General features: G+C 36.5%; 3 protein-coding genes across 3 annotated transcripts; 1 reads left to right on the top strand and 2 right to left on the bottom strand.

The window, feature by feature from the left end:
• Positions 1-2,971: 2,971 nt before the first annotated feature.
• On the bottom strand, positions 2,972-4,296 carry LOC106639770 (uncharacterized). Its single transcript, XM_014353531.2, has 4 exons — positions 3,958-4,296; positions 3,642-3,863; positions 3,344-3,550; positions 2,972-3,260 (listed from the first exon to the last, which is right to left on the bottom strand). Exons 1-4 carry the CDS (start codon positions 4,226-4,228, stop codon positions 3,112-3,114), a joined length of 849 nt encoding a protein of 282 aa, XP_014209017.2. The 5' UTR covers positions 4,229-4,296; the 3' UTR covers positions 2,972-3,111.
• Positions 4,297-6,104: 1,808 nt separating this feature from the next.
• Positions 6,105-7,991, top strand: LOC149376017 (uncharacterized). The gene is made up of 2 exons (XM_089591718.1): positions 6,105-6,454; positions 6,518-7,991. Exons 1-2 carry the CDS (start codon positions 6,242-6,244, stop codon positions 7,916-7,918), a joined length of 1,614 nt encoding a protein of 537 aa, XP_089447844.1. The 5' UTR covers positions 6,105-6,241; the 3' UTR covers positions 7,919-7,991.
• Positions 7,992-9,361: 1,370 nt separating this feature from the next.
• On the bottom strand, positions 9,362-13,923 carry LOC106639802 (kynurenine/alpha-aminoadipate aminotransferase, mitochondrial). Its single transcript, XM_014353579.2, has 8 exons — positions 13,662-13,923; positions 13,245-13,432; positions 12,861-13,031; positions 12,366-12,626; positions 11,644-11,823; positions 10,384-10,510; positions 10,098-10,306; positions 9,362-9,905 (listed from the first exon to the last, which is right to left on the bottom strand). The coding sequence occupies exons 1-8, from the start codon at positions 13,759-13,761 to the stop codon at positions 9,831-9,833; spliced, it is 1,311 nt and encodes a 436-aa protein (XP_014209065.2). The 5' UTR covers positions 13,762-13,923; the 3' UTR covers positions 9,362-9,830.
• Between the last annotated feature and the right edge of the window lie 11,061 nt (positions 13,924-24,984).

Genomic DNA, 24,984 nt, shown 5'->3' with positions numbered 1-24,984 from the left:
TTAAAGAGCCGATGATCAGAGGGAAAAACAATACAAGAATGGGGATGAAAAATTGGTCGAACAAATATTTACAGTATGGATTGTCGACTACAATAAGCTTAGTGTATAGTTGTATATCACTGACCAAACGTACATCTGTCACACCGTAAAGTAAAATATTATATTTTTAATTATACTTGACGTAAGCATAGAAATTAGTCGTAAAGGTAATTAGTTGTAAAAAAAAAAAAAGTTTAATCAACACGTGTAAATAATTTTCATTCATTCACAACCAGTTGTAACGTTAAGCTGATCGATTGTTTTTCTTCTTGAATTGGTCCAAATATGACGAAGATAATCTTGGAAAATACAGCGTCTCCAATCACATCACACCATCAAAGTGAAAACAACATTGGAGCATCGATCGAAGAAAAAAAAAAAAAAAAAAAAAAATCCCCCAAACGAAATCCCGAGCAAAGACAAGTACAATAGTAAATCGACGAAGAAATTCGCCAACGAGTCGGTACAGCCAATTTTTCACTCAACTGTCCAGTTGTGGCGCCATTATAATTAATCTCGGCTACACTTACGTGCAAAAGTCCTCGTAACAATTTCGTCGGGCGCATCTTTGCCGAGCGACGAGGACGAGGAAGAAAGGGGAAAAGGAGGAACGAAGAGACGGCATCGGCGAGACATCGATCGCTAATTGAATACGCACTGTCTCTCGACGGACGCGACGAAAGGGCCCCATAGGGGCGAGTCGGGCCGGAGATCAATGGATCAAATGGACAATGATGGGAATAATGAAATCCGCCGTGGCGCTCTCTCGAGCAATAACGCGAGCTAAAGACAAAGAAGACACGCGCGTCGCGACACGATGACGACGCCGTTGGCCGGCACGGTTTGATTGGCAGTGGGCGATCACCAATTGACCCCGCGACGACGGCGCTTCACGTCCCTCCTACTCTACTTTCCTGCCAGCATCAAAGGGACGTGAATTGTGTTACAACGGCGCACACGTAATACATATTGGGACCTGCGTTACGTTATGTGCCCATGTATACGCCACTACCTATTCCGTTTCTACGTGCGCGCGTAAAAACAAGTGCGCCAGAGTGAAGATGATTCGACTGTCTTTTCCGAAGTTTTTAAATCGTTGAGTTTTATGGATGGAAATTTTTATCGTCAAGGAAATTTGTCGCACGTGTGTGCGCGCTTGGGTAGTACACGTTATGTGTACGTGTAGATGTATTTGTGCCTATAATTTAATGTGTGGTTGTTGAAGTAAACTCTTTTCTCCCGTGACGCAAAAAACAAAAAAATAAAAAAATAAAAAAATTTACGATGTTAAGTACGCAGTGCTATAGAGTAAAGCGCTCGATTGTTTTGACGCATCGATCTGTCTTTGAAAATTTTTGTCTCTCAAATATTAATGTGTAAGATTTTTTTCTAATTTAGTTTTATCGATTGATCGTTTGGTTAATAATTGGACGTCAAAGTTTGAAATTGAAAAACCATTCATTTGAATTTTTGGCTGAATATCACTGTACGTTATTATTTCTGCGATTATGGGAATAAAAAATAATAAAGAAACAGAGAATTTTTTCTATTTTCTCAAGCACATTTTTGTCTTTCCGTAATGCAATGAAATTAAATGCGATTACCTTCAAATTTTTACCAAAAATATTACTTTGACAATATAAACAACATTACAGTATGTGTAAAATATAAGATTTTTGTTTTTAATTTGAAAAAAAAAAAAAAAAAAAAAAAAACATTATTTAGCGAACTAATTAGTTATTTGGCGACTTTTTTATGTAAAAATTGATTTTATTATAAATATACGTGTAATCAATAGCTAGTAATAATTAAACTTTGAAAAAAATTATCGTGTGAAATACAATGAAAGTTTGTAAGAGCATAAACCCATTTATTAAAATAATCAAAGATGTGTAGGTAAATGTACTAGGGCCACAATATATTAATTCGTTTTATTTTACAAATAAAAAATAATGTTAACTGCTTTCTTAGAAGTACGATTTTATTTTGTTAACTTTCATAATTTTACAACAAGTATTATAGAACATATTGGTATGAGTGTAACCTTTTATAGAATAAAAATTATGTATTTTTTATGAAATTTAATAATAAAAAACTACATATCAAAAATTTTCCCGTCCTACGTATAATTTGTTTCTGTACTACAAATGAAAGCGTGTATTACGCAAAAGAGTACTTTAAAGTATGCGTATATATTACGCACATTGGAGTTCTTGCAGTCAAATAAAAAACTTAAAAATACAATAAAACGTTAATAAACAAAACTTTGTGAAGATAAGCTTGCTTTTTCGTTTCAAATTAATTTATCAGTTTATACTATATTACAAAACGTATAGTGTAGTTTTAAAATTATTTTGTTTTTTTTTCAACTACTCTGTGGAAGCGGTGTTTGTAAGCGATATTAGTGAACTGAAATTCCAAGTTTAGTATAAAATATTAATCTTGTTAAAATGTTTCATCTTATTTAAAATTATTTTATACTATTATTTTGTTTTCGAGCAGATAACAAGGTTTTTTTGTTAAGTCCAATTAACTTTAACTCAAGGTGAAGTAGAAATTATAATTCCAGGTTCACAGAAACGTACTATTCAAGATAGATAATCAGATGACGGTCTTTATTTCTCATGTCCAAGCTAGCTGACAGATTGTACAAGAATTGTACTGCTGATATTTACATTAACTTTTGACATGATTGCAGTGAATCATCCACAAAATTAAGTACGTCACGAAATTTATTTACTTGGTTCAATAAATTATCCACAAGTAAATTAGCAAGTACATCATTTTTTGTCAAGTTTAGTTTAAATCGCGGTTTTTACTTATACTGGGCTTTTGACACAGTGAGTGCTAGCCAAGGTAAGGGGAAGGAGTCTCAACATTCATCTTTAGTCAATGTCCAAGTAGCAAATATAAATAATATATCAAAAAGAAATATCAGTGTAGAATTTATTATCAAAATATCTATGTACAGCATGAATATAAAACTATGTATGATAAGATTTTTTACATCATTTAATGTTTAATACTAGAAGTCTTAAATAATGATATTTTGTAGTTATGTACTATCTTACATTAATGTTCAAAATAATTTTTCAGAAACAAAATCCTTAACTCACTGAGTAATGCAGTAACATTTTGCACTTCTGATTGCTTCGAAAAGTGTACCACATGATTTAGCTGATACTTTTGCTCTGCGCTTAGTTCTGGTTCAATCTTTTTAACTGAAACAGAAATATAGCCATCAACATAATGGTAAGAAAAAGTCCACAGTAGCTAGTTTTGTTAAAAATACAAGGTTACATACCTTTCCAACAGTCATTTTCATACTGGAGTATAACAAAGAATTTATGATCAGTTGGATTTTCAGACCAAAAGTATGTCACTGTCACATGCTCAATATGATCCACCATCTCTGTATCGATATGAATATCGAGTACATTCTTATACTTGCTGCATGCCTTTTTGATAGCCTCCCACTGTTTTTTCAAGTGATCCCTTGAGTTATCAATTTCTAAGAAACATACAAAATCAGACTCACAAAGGATCAAAACCTACTGTTATTCTATCAAGTGTAAACAAAGAAAAATGCTCCAAGGGCTTACCTTGCTGCAGGTCAACAATTTCCAGTGACAGTGTCTCTTTTTTTTCTTTGATAAGCTCCATCTCAGTCCTGATCTTATCTATCTCCCTGATGGAATTCATGGTCTTTTTCTCGACGACCTTCTGCTCCAGCCTTATAGTTTCCAGTGACTCCTTCAGCTCCAGCCTTTCACCTGACAGCTGTGCCATCGTCTCATAGCTCTTCTCCAACTGTTTGGCTCGTTCTTTGGCAAAAAATAAAAATACCTTAATCATTGAACCATCCACGAACAAACAAATATAAATAGTACCAAAAGGAGTCACTACTCCTATACGTACCTGAGAATCGTAACTTTGACTCCTGAACGAGCCTTATTACACGGTTTTTGTAATTATTGCACGCCTCTTTCAATTTTCTCAGATTATCCTTCATCAGGTCTGGGTGCGCTACTACATCCTCGAAGTTGTCTCCGGTTAACTCGACCTCGTTCCCGACGACGACGTTTGTACACGCGTCCATCTCCACTTGAAATTTAAACGCGCGACAACAACAAACTGACTGCACCGTCTGCTCCCCAACCGTCGTCGGCGGCGTCGTGGGCGCTGCCATGTTTTTTTTCGTTCGGCTGTCACTCGCGTGGTGGCGTAACTGGAGCGTGAAGGAACTGCGTTCTGTAGATTGGTAGAGGTAAAGCTGAGGCCCAAAGGTGTTGAAAAAAAAATACCAGCCGCAAATCCCGCAGAAGTTGAAGATTCTGATGATTTAACGGGATGCAAAGTATTTTTGTGATTGTGTATTTAGATGGTGAGTTAAGTTGGTATTTGAAAAATGTTACATTACCAACATTGTATATTTACTAGCCGCAACTTGGACCAATGGATGAGAAATAAAAAGTTTTTAACCAATAGTGCAGTTTTTGGCATTATTGGTGCTTTATATCTGCTACTCAAAAAACGATCGCTACAACTTTACCAATCGATTTTTTATAATCATTTATATTCGAAACCAAAGTTTGGGTGATTTTCAAATTCAATAAAGGAAAGAGAATTTACCTTTTTTTCGTCAGAAATCCACATCACTTCCAATTATAACAGCAGTACTGAAAAAAAGAGTAAAAAAAAGAGAAAAACTGAACTACAAAAAAGAAACTATAGATTCATTTAGGTATGGCTCGGGTTAACTCTGAGCTCATTAAAATTTTCATACGTGTTTTAATTATATCAGACCATGTAGATATATATCTACATTTCAATTGACTCGTGCATTACCATAACGATGCTCGAATAAATCTGATGTAATTATATGTTAAGGCAATAAAATATACAATTCAGTAAAAAAAGAGATGAATTAAAAATTTAAATCAACAAAATTTAAGAAAAGTAATGTTTTGTAAAAAATTTTATTTAAATAAAATATATTTTACAAGCTAACAAAGTTTGAATATTCTTTTGTGTCGTTGATGCACGAGTAGATTAAAATATTCCCTAATTCACTCTTGCATTTTCCCTTTGCTCACCATAGCTTTCAGAAAAATCGGATACGTGGGTGAATATTTGTCAGTTTCAAGCAGAAATAATTTTGTTCGATCAATTTATTATCACTATTTTAAACAAGTAGTTAAAAATATATATAAAATAAAAACAGTTGATAAAGTCTAGATTCGATACGACTCATAAAACTTATCATTAACAATCATCTGTCACAAGTTATTATTTGAAACTTCTTAATACTTATTATTATACTTATTTGTTTTTTTTTTTATGCAAGATCGATTGGTACAAGTACCTGCAAAAATTACCTTTTTTTATGATATCAAACACATCACAATAAAAAAATACATAAAAAACTATTAATTTTTGATAAATTTTAAAAGTAAAGTGTCAGACGGTGATAATTAACAATAAAAGGTCTTTTAATTAACTATTTACTTATATTTATGATTCAAGAATGACGTTTATGACGAAAAAAAAGAATAGTAACTGATAATAAAACATGATGTATTTTAAATTAAATACCTAATAAAATTGATCACTAGTCTCAAATCTAGACTTTGATAATTTAAAAAAATCAGTTATTATTTTTAATTTGTTAAAATAATTATCACTCATCTGCGCTTGTAAATAATAAATAAATCCTCTCTTTTCCGTATGGAACAGTGTTGAAACGCGTCATACACCACTTTAAAGTGCCACGCTACAAAATGTTGGACTTTACTCGAAAGTTAGGAGTCACAGGTCCCCCAAGGAAGAAATGCTCTACAGATTCATTGAAATTAGACGTTCCTCAAGTCGTATAGCGTGACATTTATAAAATTGTGGGACAACATAAGTACTTAACACTTCCAGTGACGACTTTACAGCTAGATTATTTTTGAAATGGAACATGATACGTCATCCCACTAATGATTCCTCGACTTATCGCATCACCTTTACACAATTACAATGGAATTTATATTTATGCCTCGTGGCTCACTTTGGCTCTCGTATTTTGTACAACGGACGAGCTTTTCAGTGCAGTACTTTCGTGCACGTAATCAAGTATCAAATGTAACGTAATTTTACGGCCAAGTTTTTGTGTGTCCACAATCAACGGAGTACAACAACCCAAGGAAATAAGTACACCATGTATGACAAGAACATGGCCGCGTATTACGACATTCATAAAACCGTTAAAGAAATGAACACGGGCCTGCTGAAGAAGTTGCTAGAAGCTGGTGTTTATGACGTGGACAAAAAAGACATGCAGGACCAAACGTGTCTGGATTTGGCAGTTCAATACAGTAACAGTTCAACGATAGAACTTTTACTCCAATACGGATCGAAACAATATTTCGAGGTAAGTGTATCATTTTAAATGTTAATACATCATAACTTCGTTATGACTCATTGTTCATTTCAGATAGAACTATCGAAGGAAAGTAAAACAATTATTGAGAAAGATGGCGGCAAGTTTTTGTTCCAAGCAGTGCAACTGAAAAACAGTAACTTGATTCGAGCCCTAGTGCATTGGGGAGCAGATATCAATTGCTCGGACTGGAATGGTCGTACTCTTTTGCATTACTCGATCAATGAACTCTCATTGATAACTCTTCTTCTTGATTTGGGCATTAACGTCCGCGCAGGCAAATATACGCCAAGACGGGGTATTTGCTGTAAGGGCACGAATACAGCGAAATCACTGCTTCGATGCGATGTCATGCAAAATAAGGACCCGGTCATCAGTCTGATTGTGTATGGACTTTCAATCGGCTGCGACATCAAAATTGTGGAGCTTTTACTGCGCTACTGCCAAAACTTTAATTACGAAACAATCAGGATACTCCTTCGACAACTCCTCTCGAGATATTCGGACGGCGACACTATACGCTTGATAAATCTTATGGCAGAGCGTGGAGCGAGTTTCGACACTAAATGTCCTCAGTGTAAGTCACTGCTCCTTCAAGTGGCTGAATTACCCAAGGATTGCTTTAAGATCATCTGCGAGTTTTTGAAACTCGGAGTCTCCATTGATCCCAACAAAACGTATTTTTGGACACCCATAGAATATGCTTTTTGCAAAAGCACGTCCAAGCTTTTTAAATTGCTTTTGTTCTGCTGTACCAACGATTATTTAATCAAATGGAGCTCAAAATTCAAAATTAGCAAGAAAAAACTTGTGGAAGGACTACTTACCCGCAATACTCTGAAAACGGACAAATTGACGAAATACTCGTTAGATTTCATCATTCACGGAACGGAAAAAAAGATTTTCCCGAGACATCGATGGTTATTGGATCACTACGTTAAGAGGCTTGCAGCCGGTCTGGAGTTGGACCTAAAATTGCAAGAGTTCCTTTGGGATGAAGTGGAATTCGGCAGTTGTATTGAGGACTGCGAAATCGAGTTGAATAACATGAAGCGCAACTTCATATGCGACGAAGTGTCTTACTTCGATGTTTTGCGTGCGAGCAAGCAAGAACTTATAACCCTCGTGAAAAAACCTAAGGTACGCGAGGCTTTCGTACTTATGAACACTGCACACTTTCCTATTTACGCGGGTATACTCGATAAGATCTTGCACACGGGCATTGTATTTGAATCTCTTTATGGATCAATGATTGACGACTTGGGTCAGATTTTTCGAAATTTCGACAACCAATTGCCGGTTGAGGTTTTGGACATGATTATTGTTGATTATCTTAGCCTTCAGGATCTCATGAATTTGAAGAGAGCGATGGAAAAACAATGTGATAAGAAAACATCGCGTTGTTCTTACGAGCAAGAAATCATCGGTAAATTGTTCTGTTTTACTTTAAATTAATATGAATTTACTTTAATTACGGATAAAATACAATGTCTGTTGTACTCACCCTATAAATTATTCGATAATAAAATTTTGCACTACAATAATTATCATTTATTATCCCTTTCATTTTATTTATCACGAATTTTTTCCCCAAAAGTTAAAAAAAAGTATATTATGAAAAAAATTGGTTTAAGTTAAATTTGTCTTTCACTCTCATCGATTGAACTACAATTTACTCGTTTAAAAAATTTATTACAAATTAAATAGTCATGCTTTAAAATACTAAGTTTTAGACTTTATTATGAATTTATTACAAAGTTGTTGATGAAAGTTGATTGAAACAAACAAATTTTAAAATATAAATATTAATTTTTAAATGATTATAACACTCGTGTAATTTTAAACTTTGAGCAAATTCAAATTACAAAGATATAATTGATGTACAAAAAAAAAATTACGTTATACGTTCGGCCTCCCTCTTTCAAAGTGGCGTGTCTTCACTGGATTAGCCGAGTGGGCTTCGAAAGTACATTCAAAATTTCCATTACACTCCCTTGAAAATATTGCTTCGATCCGTAATGAAGTGAAACTTTCCTCCATCTCTCTTTCCTTCAAGCTTTTTTTACTTGTAAGATATTTTTTCCTCAACTTGTAATGATTTAAATATTTCATTCATCTCTTTTTTCTATTGATGTTTATTTTATTTACTTAACATCTAAGTACATGCAAATTTTAATTAGCTCAAAGTTAACCCGAGCTACACCTATTTATAGCTTCTTTTTCTTGCTATTTTTTTAAAGTACTGCTGTCAAAGTTTTTTATTTATTATTTGTATAGCATCGCAATCTCCTATATTTGACAGAATATCTAGGTCTGAAACTTTACACTTTTCAAATACTTTAAGCAGAGCTCCTTCTATGATATCTTCAAATATTATTTTTCAGCCATCTGGTGAATTTTTTATTTTGATTTTAAACAATGATAAAATCAAATTTCATTAGCCAAGTTATGTTTTGCTTGGTAAATGAGAATTTTTTTTTATATAAGTGATCGTGAGAACATACACAAGGCAGTGTTCCACACATGCTTCTCAACTTAAATCACTTATATTCACTTTTATAATCCTGGACCCTCTTTTATAAAAAAAAAAAAAAAAAAAAAAACAAAAAAAAAATTAAGTCGGTTGTGTCACAATTGCAAAATAATTTATTAGCATAGAATATTAAGGTACAGATTTGACTCAATTAGTAAAATAGTGGAACTTTAGCATGCAAAGTCAACGACAAACAATTAACTATCGGTCGGGTTATTTAGCATCGATTTTTGAAAGAAGTTGTATATTTTTATCTTTGTCATATAAAAGAAACACATGAGCTTGAGGGGATTATAAAAATGCGTTTAAATTACTTTTTTAAATTTAGGTAATGAATGAATTCAGATAAATTATTTACATACGAGTTGTTCAAAAGTATAAATTTATTCAATAAAAAACGATTTTTTCCATTATTTGTTAAATAAAAATCCGAAATTATTTTATTCAATTATTTATTAAATAACACACTAGGTTCTTGAAATTATTTGTGTAACAGTTGACAGGAGAATTCAACCTATGAATCAAGAAAAAGCGCTTGCACGTGCTCTAATCTACTTAATTACAAATGATACAAAACGTAATTTTGGCAAAAATACGGTCGTCGTCATTGTCAAGTGGCGATAGATACGTCGGTAAGGCATATCCTCTGATGTATATTATCGACGGCTGCGATGGTGCGCTGCACTGCACCAAAATATAGAGGTCGAACTGTAGGATTCTAGAAACCTACTGTGGCTATAGTTTGCCGAAGTTGCGTTTATTTTACCCACAGCTGGATGGTGCACGTCGATGAAAAGTTTCACCCCTTCAGTGTATTCTCCACCATCCCGAATTTCACGTGTTACCGGGTAAAATTGATTTACTCCGCGACAATTCATCTTTTATCAACAACGACAAGCGTTCCATTGCCTGTTATGAGGAAAAAAAAAAAATTTAATTTATCTTAATCGACAAAAAATAAAACTAAAAATTTTTAACTTTAAATTTTAACAAATTATACTTGTTCATTTGGCATATTCTATGAATTCCGTAAAATTTTTCAGCTCGTGAAAAAAAAAAAAAAATGTCACGAACCTACGAAAAAACTGTAAGACAACTCACCAAATTCATTTCTTTGTACGTGGCTTTAGCAAAGCTCGCCCTGATGGCGTTGCAAGGCTCGGACGGATCAGCCATGAAGGCAGCTCCCGGTGCAACTAGGACTCCGTGAGCGATTCCTCGCTGCATGACCATTTTCCAGGTATCCTGTACTCCAGGTACTTTGATCCACAGGAAGAATCCGGCACTTGGTACCGAAAATTCAGCTACGCCTGTGAATTGATGAAAAATTTTTTTTTTCATTACCACGGCACGTTACATTCTTACATCATGTGATGCTAAGTGTTACCTTGCAAATGATGCGCTGCCAATTTGGCGATGAGATCACGTCGCTCCTTGTAGAAGACTCTTATTTTACGGAAGTGCTCCATCATTTTGTCGAATCCCCAAATTTGCAACAGTTTGTACAGTATCACCTGTAACAATAGTATTTTTCACCTTCAACCAACCCGCTGTTTTACAATCTTCGTATACAATCAAACGAGTCGAAAGAAATCTATGCATATGTATTAAAAAAAAACCCTTACTCATTGCAAATTTCGATGAAAATGCGAGTAAACATGCATGTATTTCAGACGAGCCTATAATTTATTGAGAATGATCTAAATTAAAACTCATAAAAGCGATACTTTTTCCCATAACAACAGAGGGGCGCACGTACTTTGCTCGAACTGTTTAACAACACACGCGTTTTATCAATGTTATTAATGAGCTTTCGAGATTCTTCGCGCCTGATAAGCGCGTACCGCGTGAGCTGACTCGTGCCAGTGATTGTTCGGTACCGATATTTCATGTGTTTTTTTTTGTTTCCGTTATAGGCTCATACATTTTATTGAATAAAACACGTTACTGTTGTTATTGTTGTACAATTTATTGAGGTACCCAAACTTGAACGATTCAAGTTACCGAAAACCGTGTAAAAATCTAATAAAGCTTTTTTGTAACTGTATACAATGTTTAGCTGAGTTCGACTAAATTCTGCATTACAATTAGCAAAATGATGAAAAATGTCATCTTACTCGACGTTATTAATGTGAAAAAGAAATAAAAAAATTGTGGGACGACAATGTCAATCACGCAAAGGTTGTATTAAAAATTTCAGACTAAACTGCGAAGGTTAATGATAGTGCAGATTATCATGAAAGAGCATTATTTTTGCTAAAAAGAAAAAAAGAAAGAAATTAGGAGATAATCGAAGAGACATGATGAGAGATAAGTAAGCATATATAAAGGCTAGGGATGATAAGAGTGTCAGGTTTTCGTAACCAGATAATATGAAGCGCTGATGTTAATAACAGAAAAAAAAAAAAAAAAAAGAAAAGAGTGAAAAACAAAGAGAATGAATAAACGTTTGTTACCAGGAGAAATATATTTACGATAACAAGTGTGGCGCGATATGTACAATGCGTGCGAATTAACCTTTAAATTTGCCCATCAATCAAAAACAACAAATTCATCGATCCGCTAACACGAGGGAATAAACACTCGTTTGCGGAAAGAACATGTTCGGAGATCGAATCTCGTGAGATTGGGGATGTATATAACAAACCTGTGACAAAGTGGGCGCGTGCAAGTGGCTGCTCTGCATGTGGAGCTCGATGGTAGCGACCAAGGGTTTGGCCGCCGTAATCACACCGATCCTCAAGCCACTGCTCAAGACCTTCGAGAACGAGTCCACCCTTATGACGCGGCTCTCCGTGTCGAGGGCCAGGAAGGATGTTGGCGCTTCCTGCAATGATCACGATTTTTTTTTTTCTCATCCGTCCCACGTCACTTTTTTCATTAAATATATCGTTAGACAGAAAAAATATGCCAAAGCTTTCATGGACGTACGGTTTAACCAAACCGATCAATTATTAATTTAAAAAAAAATTCATTATCATTGATCAAAACGCTAATTCGCCAACAGGATGTTCCACGTTCTGCGTATCTATCCTTCACTTGATTTTTTTCTATTAAAAATACAATCATTCGGTAGAGCTGATTTAAATAAGTTCAATAACATCTGAAATGCTCATCAACACTGCAGCAACGCAATTTGTGCACTATTGACAAAAAGGAATGCGAGCTACACGCTCAAATTTACGTGCAGCGTCGATGGATATGAGATCAAGATGCAATTATTCGTCAGTTATTGACTCCGTATCGAGCCCCATTAGCGCGTGCAATAACCATTTAGACTCGCGTATACGCTAATATCCGCTTGACTCCTTCGAGACCCTCGAAGCGTCTTACATGTATGCATGTGGGTGTACGATCGTGTCAACTTACGTCCGTGAAGTACATGAAGTGATAAGGATCGTCGTCGAGGATGAGGAAATTGTACTCGCAAGCGAGCCTGTAGATCTCGTGTCTGCGCTCGAGTGGCATCACGGTGCCCGTGGGATTGGCGCCGGTGGCGTTGATGTACATGAGCTTGGGCATCTTGAGGCCGGAAGCCTTGCGCTCCTTCAGACGCTCGCGAAGGCACTGTGGAATCAAGCCCAACTCGTCCTGCTCTATCGGAATGAGTTCCGCCTCGTGCGGGGCAATCTGGACACGATGTACCGACATTTTTAATTTCTTTTTAACACTCCTTTTTCTTTTCTTTTTTTTTTTACTATTCAACCCGGTAACTTGAAAACCCTTTCGGAGGTGGGTGGCGTTTCATACAATTTGTCATATACTTTAATATAAAGACTTGCAAACAAAGTATTATTAAAAATTAAAATTTTTTTCAAATGATGGAAACCACAACTATTCAAAAAAAAAAAGAGATCAACTCACGACAACGCTGGCACCAGGATAGAATGGATTCTGCACCAGGATGGGATCGCCGGGCCCGATGATGGCCTCTAGAGCCTTGCTCAGCCCGTCCTGGCCACCCGCGACAATAACCACTTCGCGGTTCTCCCACATAGGCGGCGAATGGGCTTTCCTTTGAAACTCTCGTATAGCCTACGATCAAAGGACTCCGTTATTTAAGTTTTTTTTTTTTTTTTTTCGAACAAATCTCTTTACGAGAACTGAAAAAAAATATCCCGCTCGGATCTAATTTGTTTTTTTTCCTTCTGCTCCTTATTCGATAAAATCAGAGCCAATCGTGCGGAAGCGTTTCAACGAAATAATTTTATTCCACGCAAGCTGGGGGATAAAAAAAAAAAAGCTTACCTGCAGCAGAGGTGGGTAACCCTGACTTGGGATGTACTGGAGCGAGGCAGCCAGGTCCTCGCCTTCCAGGACGAAGTCGGAGCCGTCGACCAGCTTTATCGAGATCTCGCTGAACGGGAAGGTTTCTTCGTTCGGCATACCCTCCGCCAGGGAGATAATACTGTGCGGGGCCGAGTAGGCGATTTTCGCTGCAATTTCATTTATGAAAATGATCCTTTGTTCAACTTCATGTATGTTGTGTTTGAAAAATTGAAATTTTCCGATTACTCGAATGTGTATAATTTATACAAAAATATTTGTACTTCAGCTAAAGCGGTAGTTTCAATATGACAGAGTGATTGTGATTGAAAAATTGTGTTCATTGCTGTTACTCCACTTGAATCTGTTACGAATTTTATAAATGCTGCCTCAACTTACTCAGTTCCCGCGTGGCGGCTGATCTTCTTCGTTTGGAAACCTCCGTTCTAAACTGGGCATAGTCGATCTTGGTCTTCTTAGTTCTATTGTACTTGTACATGGCTGGATATGGGTATCTCCAGAAATCGTAGATAAGTAATCAAAAGGAAAATGCAACAAAGATTCACTGCAAGACAGGAGAAAACTCTGCGAAATCCGATAGTCGAAAAACCGGACAGAATCGAAGACAGAGAAATGCTTTGAGACACTTAACACTGACGCATTTGGGTCTGTACTGATCTTGCCTCTGACTTCGTGCCGGCTTTTATACGATTACATTACGTGTTGCATTAATACATCTGAAACGTAAAAAGGCTGCTCTCTCTTTACTTTTTGCAAGCGCGTACGAACCTCCCCTCCCCACTATTCTACTTCCAGATAGTGATTGTTATTTAAATTGTAGTTAAAAATATATATATATTTTTTTTTTTGTTACCTTCCTACTGTAATTGAAAAAGTAATGTAACTTTCATATGATATTGAATATAAACGTTACTTGATTAAAATTTTACCTATGACAGCTGACGGAGTACATAATTATGACCTTTAATATGTTATAGTAAATGTATTTGGATAATTATGGGTGGTTTTTTAATTTCCCACCACCACGATTATCCGAAAAAGCCAAAACATCGCGTATTTTGACTACATCAGTATAATATGTTAGTACACAAGAAAATTCACAAACGTCATTTCTTGTTGTCTGTATCGTATTTTTCCTCATCAATAATATTGTATGTATTGGTTAAACAAAAGTTTTCTGAACTAAATTTTTTTAATTGTTATCCACTGCAGTTCATGGACCGGTAAAAAACCCACGGATATCCTTGACCCCATTGCATTTGATCTGACTTTGGGAAATTGTAATTCCTCGTATCTCCAAAAATTAATTTTTATCACACGTGCCACTTGCAAGCTTCTCATACACGGATTCCAGAAATTTCATCAGACTTTACGTGTAGATAAATAAAAATTTCCCCGAGACGTAGATACTCCAAGATGTACCTCCCACCACCATTCCCGGAACAGGTGAGCCACGCGCTGAGCAAAATATTGACCATAGAGATACAAGAGTTGACATTCGCCTGCATGCATATTACGTATACACGCGGTACGTATCGTGTTTGTATCAGAGTGCTAGTATGCGCATAAGAGATATATATATATCCCTCTTGAGCGGAAATCGAATGTCGTTCGGAATGAGTAAAAATTTCATCAGCCACTCGTTTAGCTTACGCTTAAGTACGAGTTGCGTATAAAACTGCGAAGTGCGCTTACATCATTAAAATCGCCGAGTCCCGCCCCTAAAACTCAGCCATGACCTTATAATACAAGAGGTTGTGCCATGTAATCCATCTAGATGATTCTCATTTACGCTAACGAGTCAGTGTTAGGCCCTGACTCGGCGTATCGATTGATCTTTTTATTTCGTGGTCATTTTAATTTTTTTTCATTCCATACATCGTATTTTACTATATTGATACATATCGATTTGTCTGTTCAAACAGCTTTTATATTTACTGAATACAGTGTCTTAATCAAAAAGGTTTTTGAACATCAAAAAATTATCCTCGTAGTTAAAATTTATGTAATATCAGATGTTTGAAGTACACAAGGTATTTATACCTTATCATTGTGCCAACAAAGAAAATATAGTTGTTTCATTTTTATTTTGTAAGATTTTGCTTACAATCTGTCGAACATTATTTTATCAGCATTACGTCTTATCGTTGACTTCTTAATTTACACATCATTTTCGAAGGTAATTAATTGTTTCAAGAAAAAAGAAGCCATTTGTTATAGTAGCACAACAAATATTTATCATTTGAAATCGAGCCATTTGATTTGCTCTACCTATTTCGACATTTATTATATTTTACATAATGTCACTGTAACCCTGAATCACAGAGAAAAAGTAATATCATTATTTTCGAAATATTTGAAACGCGCAATTGAATTTATGGTTGGAGTATTGCATAAATATTTTTGAATGCGAAAATATTATTTCGACGAAAGGCCTCCATTCTATCGTCAAATGTAATTGTTCAAACACATGCATTTATTATTTCATTTGAAAACAATATGTCCATCTTTAGTTTTTTTAATCCGTTTACTCTCTGGCATAATTAACTTAACCTCCATCACATTATTGTTTCCTATAATGCGTTCACCTGATATAATATGGTATGACAAACTATAAACGTATTAATTTACAGTTTTCTTTTTCCTTCACCAAGTTATTTCATATCCTTTATTTCTATACCTGCCATACCATAAATAACAAACTTGTGTGTTGATAAAAAATTGGACAGTAAAATTGAATACTTTTCGATAGTATACTCATTAAATCACTTATTTTTCGTACAAATAAAAACACGTCGTTTGATACTACTAGTTGCGTAATTTAATGATTGAACTGCGGTTGTCGCTCCACCAGGAAATAAAACAGCTTTATGAAAGAAAGATCTATTGCAAAAAATTGCGACTCATTTCCTCAAACTCTGCAGTGTTAGTGACGCTTTTTCTATTTACCATAGAGGAAAAGTATCATAAGTGCGTAAAGCTTTTCTGAACTGTTACGTTACTCTGAGGATAAAAATGATTTCTTATTTGTTACAATTCAAAAAGTCGTTGACGTGATAATTTTTTTTACTTTTACCAGGAAAAAACCACATTCTGGGTTAGATTATCAGTCGAGAATAATATGATATTAAACCTGAATTTTATTTCGAAAATGCGCTTACTCTGGATTTGATTGGAGAAGTATAACTCAGAGGGTACGTTTTTAGTATCAAATTCTAAAAGAAATTTTTTTTCACAACAGCGAAATGTAAGGGGCTTATGATAACGTACGACGATACTAATTTACTAGAGTTATTGTTTTTTAATCTAAAGAATTGGGATCTGACTACAATGATAACGATAAAAGTGCCAAGACGTAAAAAAGTGATCAGTGTAAAAAAATTTTGGGACGGATATAGTGAGATTTCATCTAATATGGAAACAAGGTCCAATCATAAAATTAACCAACCATTCGAGTGTACCGAATCGCACTTAAACAAGTTGCATGCACAATCTCGAGTTAAAAAATAAAAATAAGTCAGAGGCTATAGGAAAGCGGAATGATTTTTCGAATCTGTAAAGAACAAGGCGTCATCTTCCGCTTGATGAATAACAAAATGCTCAATAATACCAAACAAAAAACCGAATGATGGTCTTAGTTACAACAGCCGGGAGCATCAGAGAGTTGTTGCGATACTCCATTAATTGACGTCAGTGATAATAAAAAGCGTGTATTTTACTCGTATGTAAGTTCTTGAAAATATACATGTACACGTACAAGATACACCCAATTGGCAGCATTGGCAGAGACGAAGAGGCAATAACAACAACAATAGCCTAAATAGGATTATCGCTGCTTTTCTTCGACCGGCAACACCGGGAGATAAATCTGTCAGTCAATTTAGATCTTATCGTGAGCTTTATCTTCCAAAGCTACTGTAGATTTTGTCATGCATTGCGGCATTGCTTATTTCTGACACAACTAATCATGAAAAACACAAGTATTTATGCAATCATCGAAGATCCGTGCTATTTATCGAGATGATATACACTTGCAGTACCTATTACGTACAAGTATATATTGCCAATGGATAAAAATCAATTTTATATACAAAAAAAAAAAAGGCTTTCACACACGAACCGTAGATGAATATCTAATGTTGATAATAATACCTGACTTATACGATTGAGCAACCCTCTTGACCCTTCAGCTCGACACGTGCGATAAGCAACAACGTGCCGCGCGATCAGATTAAATACATTTGTCTTCCAGTAATAATAATAACTAAAAGCAATCTAAGTGGGCTCGACACCGATGGCTCAATACAATACATCATACGACATTGAAATAACCGCGAGCTTTATACGTTGCGTTGATAAAAAAAGCCGATAGAGGAAAAAATACGTTTGGCTTGCATGCCTGCGAGAGTCCACGAAATCGCTCAACTTGTTATGTTTTCGGTACAGGTTGGACACTTTGTATTCTATCGCAACGGGTCACCGAACTTTTTATACGATTGCCCTCACGCGAGGCCAGTTGTTTTCCAACGTGATTTTCTAGGGTGTATTTCAATATTTATTTTAGATAATCCTTTTTTCCCTTAATGAAGCCTTCTTATTTTTCGAGCAATTTAAATCCTGATTGCTACATGAATTGTACGAAGAGTTTTTTCTAAGTGATGCTCCCATATTAAGTTACTTTAGCACTATTTCAATTTTGGATATACATTACCAAGTTTTTCATGAAGAAAATCAAGGAGAAAATTTGTGTACTGGGCCAAACCCAGTAACTTATGATAACTAGTGTAAATAGACTTGAGATGCAATTTTTGACATCTTATTTTTGGAAAAGAAGAAGTTGTAAAATTGTAATTCTTTTATTTTCTCGTTGAGCAGGTATTTTGTTTACTTATAGATGATAAAAAGTAGCCTTGATAAACAAAAACTGAAAAGACTACCCATTCATCAAGGAAAAAGACCATACGTTTATCAAATTTTCACCTTTTAACAGGTTTGAGAAACGCGCGCCCAGCCTTCGTAGAGTTTAATGCTCGCCCATTAAAAATTATTCGCTGCAAAGTAGTTTTTCTCTCACCTGCGCCTCGGTAGAAAGTTCGCTCCAGCAATTAGCAAGTGGAGCGCACAATTAAAGGAACCCAGAAGAAAAAAAAAAAAAAAAAAAAAAAAAAGAGAATAAAAATGAAAAGAAAAAGTTGCTCACCCAAGTGCAGAGACGAGAGCGAAAGCCGCGAGGAGGAAATTAGAAACGAGAAGCTTCTGCGCTTTCGCATATAAAAAAAGTCCACCTGGCGCGAAAGGATGATAAACAAGTTTAAAAAAAAAAAAAGGTGAGGGCGTGACGAGACGAAGATGGTGTGTCCATCCCCTTTTCGAGGGGCTAGCTGAGGTGCGAAAAAAGCTCACAGGTGTATGTGTGTGTAGCTGACGGAGAGGGATGAGACGGAGAAATACGACTTGGAGAAGTTCATTAGAGATGAAACGACGTTAGCCAAGGCAAAATTACCTCCCGATTTCAGAGCTAAACGAAGAGTCTCAACTCTTACTCCGCTGTACGTATAACCAACCTACTGTCCGTCCACGCCCTTCCAGTGTATCTACTTATATATGGTATGTACATCCACATCGCAGACCATTTTCTCCCAAGGATCTCTCTTTACCTTGCTTTCGCTCTCTTTTCCGCGCCCTCCTCTTCCTCCTTCTCTGACTTCATCACTTAGCTCCATAGAACCTTGCGACTTGCTCGTTCCTTCTTCTTTTTTTCTTCCGGGCGTTTTCGTGCTAGCAGGGCTTTCCGGTCACTTTTATTTTTTTCTCCCCTTCATCGGCTCGTCATTATATTTTTAGTTGATTACAAGTGTCCTCCTTGCCGTCAAGCTTCCTCCGGGAAATCGAGGGGAAACGTTGACGTAACGACCTAACGCTGAACTTGTTATGCACTTTTCTCATTTGTCTGGGAATTTCAATTTTTTAATCCGCGCACGAGCTATCAAGTACTAGTTTATAATTATTTTCGCGGTGCTATAAAATCGGCTTTTATCGAAGATTTCTCTATTCCAAACCAACATTACATGCAATTACATTAGGTTTGCTGCTCATAGGTTTGCTCATCAGTAATGCAGAGCGAAAGTTTATAACAAAACTTACATAATCATATACTAGAGTTAGTTTCAGCCGGTAATTTCTCTTGCATCTTCAATGACGTAAGTAATCTCTAAATGAATTTTTACCCAAAACGAGTGTTTTTCACGATTCTTCTCGACCTCTTTCATTGGGGAAACAATAAATATTTTACGAACGGGATGCAAGTAATTTGAAAGAGTTAGAGCAAGACACAGAAAGAGGGAGAGAAAGAGATGAAAGCCGAAGACGGAGGGCGGGGCGGACAGCAGTCAAGTGCAGAGTAGCGTCGATAGGAAATAGATCTTGGGTAAATTGGAAAAAAGCTCTCAGGCCATCTCCTCTCGGGAGATTGTCTTTCCCTTATGGCTTAAGCGCATGGGGCGTCCTTCTTATCGCCATCGTCGACGAGGACGAGAAACGTTAATCGCTAATAGAAATTGACTCAGCGATCTATGAATTGCCTATACTATTAGGCGATGGCCCGGTAGTCACGACTATTCTGAAATTTCATCATTAGATTTCAAGACGACGCTGCAAGTGCACATATATATATACGTATAGTACGAGGTGGCTTTCGCGTTTTCTCTTGTGCAAGGGAAATCGGCAAAGTCAAACGAGGGCAGTAATCACCGTCGATTGATGCGTTTTGTCTTAAGCGGCATTCGATTTCTCTCTAGATAATTTTTTTTCTTTCTAGGGTAGATCGACACTTTGCTATAATTACCGACTCTGCGCGATATTCGTGCGAATAATGGACATCCCATTGATTGGAGCCAATTCTCATGAGGAAAACTCATTGAGCTCTCGAGCGTGATTCTTTGACACGTGTTTATTTTATTGCTCCGTACAAAAGAATTTCAGTAGTGATTCGTACCACCTGTTGGACTTATTTTTTTTTTTTTTGCAAACTAAGCTTGGGGAAATACTACATTTACACAGATTTATAAATGTAACATTTTATTTAATACCGTTATATTTATAAGTACTTTTTTTATGAATAAATCAATTATTTAATTCTGACCAACCTTGCTCTTGATAGCTGTTAAAATAATAGTTAAATTTTATAAATTTTAAATGATTAGTGTACTTACATTAATAATTCATTGGCAAATTATTTATATTTATATCACGTATTAATTAGTATGAAGGATTTTCTTTAATATCAATATTGAGGAACAAAAAAGATTGTTTATCGAAGCCAAATTTAACGATATCGCGATATTAAAATAACTTTGCACATTGTTTGATGAATAGTAATAAAGATACAACAGGATAAAAAAAAGTTGTTCAACAACCACAGTTCGGTTTTTCCCCCAAACCAAAATAACAGGTGCTTCACTGTGAGTATTCTTGCGACCATTGTTCGATAAAAATTTGTGTAATATCGAAAAATGATAAGTAACAAATGTAGGTACCTTTCCACTTAATTCAAACAAAAAATGAGATCGAGTCGGTGATGTCTGGCAGTGTATTGGATTGTACTTCTCTTAGAACTTGAGACCTACCAACGATCAAGGCTCTTAAACTTTTTCATCACGTTTTTAATCATTGCAGTTCAAGATAATTATCTAAGAGAGCAGCTAATTGCAAATACATTTGAAAAAAAAATTTAAGGCTGTAAAATTTTTTCTTACCGAAAATAATTGAGAACTTGTTATCAGCCGTTGGCATAAAATTTTAGCAATTCATTTCGACAGTTAATTCGTTACTTGATCATTTTCTTGCTGTTGCACAAGCCAGTGGCAGATGCTGTGGTTTTTTTAGATTTTGTCAATCTTCGATAAACTTGATTAACAAATCGACATAATCGTAATCGTAAAATAATTTTTAGCAAATTTTAATTCAATGATTTCAACTGATCTTTAAAAAGAAACTTTAAAATGTGAAACCAACAAGGATCACATGTTATTTTTACTGTTACGTATTCAGGAATTAAAGGTAAAATTTTGTCCCACTGTATTTTTACACGTGTAAAAAGATTGAGATATTTTTCATTGGCCCGAGGTTAATTGACCACTCGATAAGTAAATTCCGGATCAGTTTTAATCCACAGATCTCAACCCATAGATTTTTCTCGACGTCAATTCATGCGTAGCCTCACGCTGATGTTTTTTTTGTTGTTGTAGTCCAAAAAAAAAAAAAAACTTTATCAATCATTTAAATAAAGAGCACATTTATAAGCTCGTCACGTGCGTGAACATTATTATTATTATTATTTTTTTTTTTCAAACTGCGATACGATAATTATCAGCTCTCATTGACGCAAGCTCTTACGAGCTTTTTAACAACACCCGGATTACTGTATTATCGTCGCACCTCCTACAAACATCGCACGAGTGCTCGGTATAGTTAAACAGTAAAATTACAACATTGCATCACCCTCGCGCAGATGAACAAAGTTGCCCCTCTGATTCCCATTGGAAGTTTCCGTGCCACCCTCGGTGGATGTACATATGTACTCCCGAAAAAGAAAAGAAATAAAGAAGAGCAAACAAGGCGGTCGACAATGGGAGGCCGCGACGATTATGGCTCTTTGGCCACGATCGCTGCACGCACGCACGGGAGAATCATGGAAGCGTCAGAGTGATCATCGAGGCTCGTGATATGCATTGGAAGAGCGTGCGCTCTACGAACAATAAAGAGCATATACACACGCGGGCGCGGCAAGAAGAATGGGAGTAAAAAAAAAATGGAAAGGCGTGAACAACAACGCCCTTTCTCTCCGCCATACAGACAAGGCGTTCGAGCGGGCGCGTCGTCTCTCGGTGCGCTATACTCTCCGCGTAAAAAGACTCGTGGTATATAGGTACCACACCACCCTGTGGGTAAGGGCCCGTTGTCCGTGACCGTCTTCTTCCTCTATCTTCTTTTTCCGTCGCCGACGCTGCCTAATTGGCCGGGGCCTCGCCACATGCTGCGCCTATTTTTATTATATACTTACCGGGGTGTCAAAATACTTACTCTCGCTCCTCTCGCCGAGTACCCAAGTAGGTATATATAATGTACATACATGCACCCAGAGATCCTCTTTTGTGCGTATTGTGCTAGCTGTTTTCTTTTTTTTTTTTTTTTTTTTTTCCGCGTACACACACGGTATACACACGCGTGCACACGGACAATGCCGGTGGTTGGTTCGGGGTGTAAGGCGAGGGGTGGGCTCGGGCGCGCCGGCCAATCCAGCGTGAGGTTTAATGGCTGCGAAACCGTACCCACGGATGATGTTTAAGGATTAAAACTCGACTCGTTAGCGGAGCGGTTGTTCCTCTTTCACGCCGCTATGTGTATGGGTACGCCCTTGTACACACGCGGGGATGTTGTTCTTAATGCGTTTAGGGGTGTTTTAATGCTCGGTAACGCGTTTGGGTACTTTTTAACGTTCGGACGGTACCTCGTGGGGACTTTGGGGCCGAGGGATGGATTTTTTTTTTTTTCCTTCCTTTCGCCCATGGAAAGTTGACGGTTGTTTGAAATTTATCGTAAGTGTCGTGCGGCGATTTTATAAACTGGAAGGGTTCGACGGTCCTTTGATCGAGTCATGCAGGTGAAAGGGAACTGGGTTAAGTGTCTCCGCGTGAGGAGAATCGGATCGAGCGTTTCTGGGAACTGATGTAAATTTGTGAAGGAAAAAAAAAAAAAAAAAAAAAAAAAAAGAAATGGATGCGAAAAATACAGGTAGCTAGGTAGGTGCGTGACAGGAGAAAAGCACCCGACAATGGGAAATCTCCTCATCTCGTTTTTCTCGAGAATCGCATCGGCAACTGCGCGCTTCTTTTCATTCGCGATGATCGCCGCGGGGCTCACTGTCCGTCCGGGTAAACTCGTGAACGAGCAACCAGAGCGTGTTCATGCATCTGTATACGATAATGGAGAGAAAAATAGCTCGTAGCGCGACTTTTTTCAAAGTCCTCTCGAGGAGGCTCGTTTGTCCGTCGATACGAGAATGAGACCGTGTAACAGGAATCCGGCTAGTTTACAATACACGAGGTACACGTATACAGGCGCGGAAACGCCCGGGATCGTATTGTGTAATTCGATGCGATCCTGCTCTGAATATCTTCGTTTCGGTTCACTGTATGCACAATTGCGCGTATAATGTCCGCTTATTATATACAAAGAAATGTATATGTTTTCCATACTTATACGCGTGAGTATGCACATTTTGGCCCAACTCACATATATGTATGCATTTTGATGTGTGGGATTTGCTTTTCTACTTGTCATCATAAAAATAAAGCCCGTAAACTAAATTAAAAAACACGTATTAGAGCAGCTTAAATTATTTGTACGGTTATCAATAAGCCAAGTTTTAGTTTTCATACCTCAATGACAGAGGCAAAGAATCTTTTGTCATTGTTTAACGTGCTAATGAGAGTATATAAAATTAAAAACAGTTAACGCTATCAATTGTAAAAAAAAAAAATCATCCATTAAAAAATGTTGTCAAAGAGAGCACGTGAGGCGCGCCTGACACATATAGGGTCATACTAAAATGGACAAAACTTAGAAAAACATCCACTTTCAATGCAATGTCAAAGATCTCATGAACTCATTTAATGAACAAACATTATAAAGTACCAAAAAAAAAAGCCTCATTAGATAAATAAATTACCGCTACGCTTGTACACACAGACACCAGGCCTCCGCGTGCTCGCGAGCGAGAAAATGCATTTAGTCCTGCGCCTTTTCCAACTTCATCGCGCGAGCTAACCCAGTTAACACCGAAGGCTCGATAATTGCTGATAATTCGGCAGAACCTCGTTAAGACGCTCATCAAGAAACGGCAAGGTGAAGAGTGGAAGATGGAGTCGTGAGATGGTGGGAGGGGGGTTAAAATGCTTTCATTTAATTATTTCTCGATTTCGATAACTCGACGTCGACCTTTTCGCTCGACATCTTCGAGAAGAGTGTGTGCGAGGCGTGGGAGGGAGTGTCTTGGAGGACCGATGCTTGGTGAGAAAGACGTTGGAGTTTATATAGTTATATGTACGTACAGTGTGGAAGATGCAATAAGCCGTCGAGAAATGGCTTCCATTGGCGTTTATTTACTTTGGCGATGGACTCGATCGTCATTTCGTTTACACAATTATTTACTTAAACGTCGTAAGGTTACCTTCTTACATTGGTGATTAACTTTTTTATGATTCAAGTTTTTAAAAATAATGTTATACTTTGAAAAATAACTCAAAGCTTCAATACGCTAATTATTGACAAATTGCGGGAAATTCAAGTAATTATAAGCACAGAACTTGTCCTATCTCGCATTATCGGTGAGACATTGTCTGACAACTGGAGACATTGGCGATTCAGAATAAGAAACTCATGTTCTTGATAACAAATTTAAATTCCACTACTAGATTGTACTTTTTACTTTGGTTATTTAACAACTGACGAAGTTACACACTAGTTTTTCCACCAATAAAAAAATGTAAAAAATAAATTTTCACTTCTTAGTAAAACATCAAACCAACCCCAAGAGTTATTATATCGTACAAGAGCACACACATTAGATTTTTTCTACTAAGTTGCTAGTGTCTCTAATCATAAGATGATTTATGTAATCAGTAATAAAACGACGAGATAG

The sequence above is a fragment of the Copidosoma floridanum genome, unplaced genomic scaffold (genome assembly GCF_036245765.1).
Source record: "Copidosoma floridanum isolate Cflo_tuat_1 unplaced genomic scaffold, Cflo_Japanese_pri ptg000001l, whole genome shotgun sequence".
NCBI lineage: Eukaryota > Metazoa > Arthropoda > Insecta > Hymenoptera > Encyrtidae > Copidosoma > Copidosoma floridanum.
This window is presented reverse-complemented; position numbering and strand designations above follow the sequence as displayed.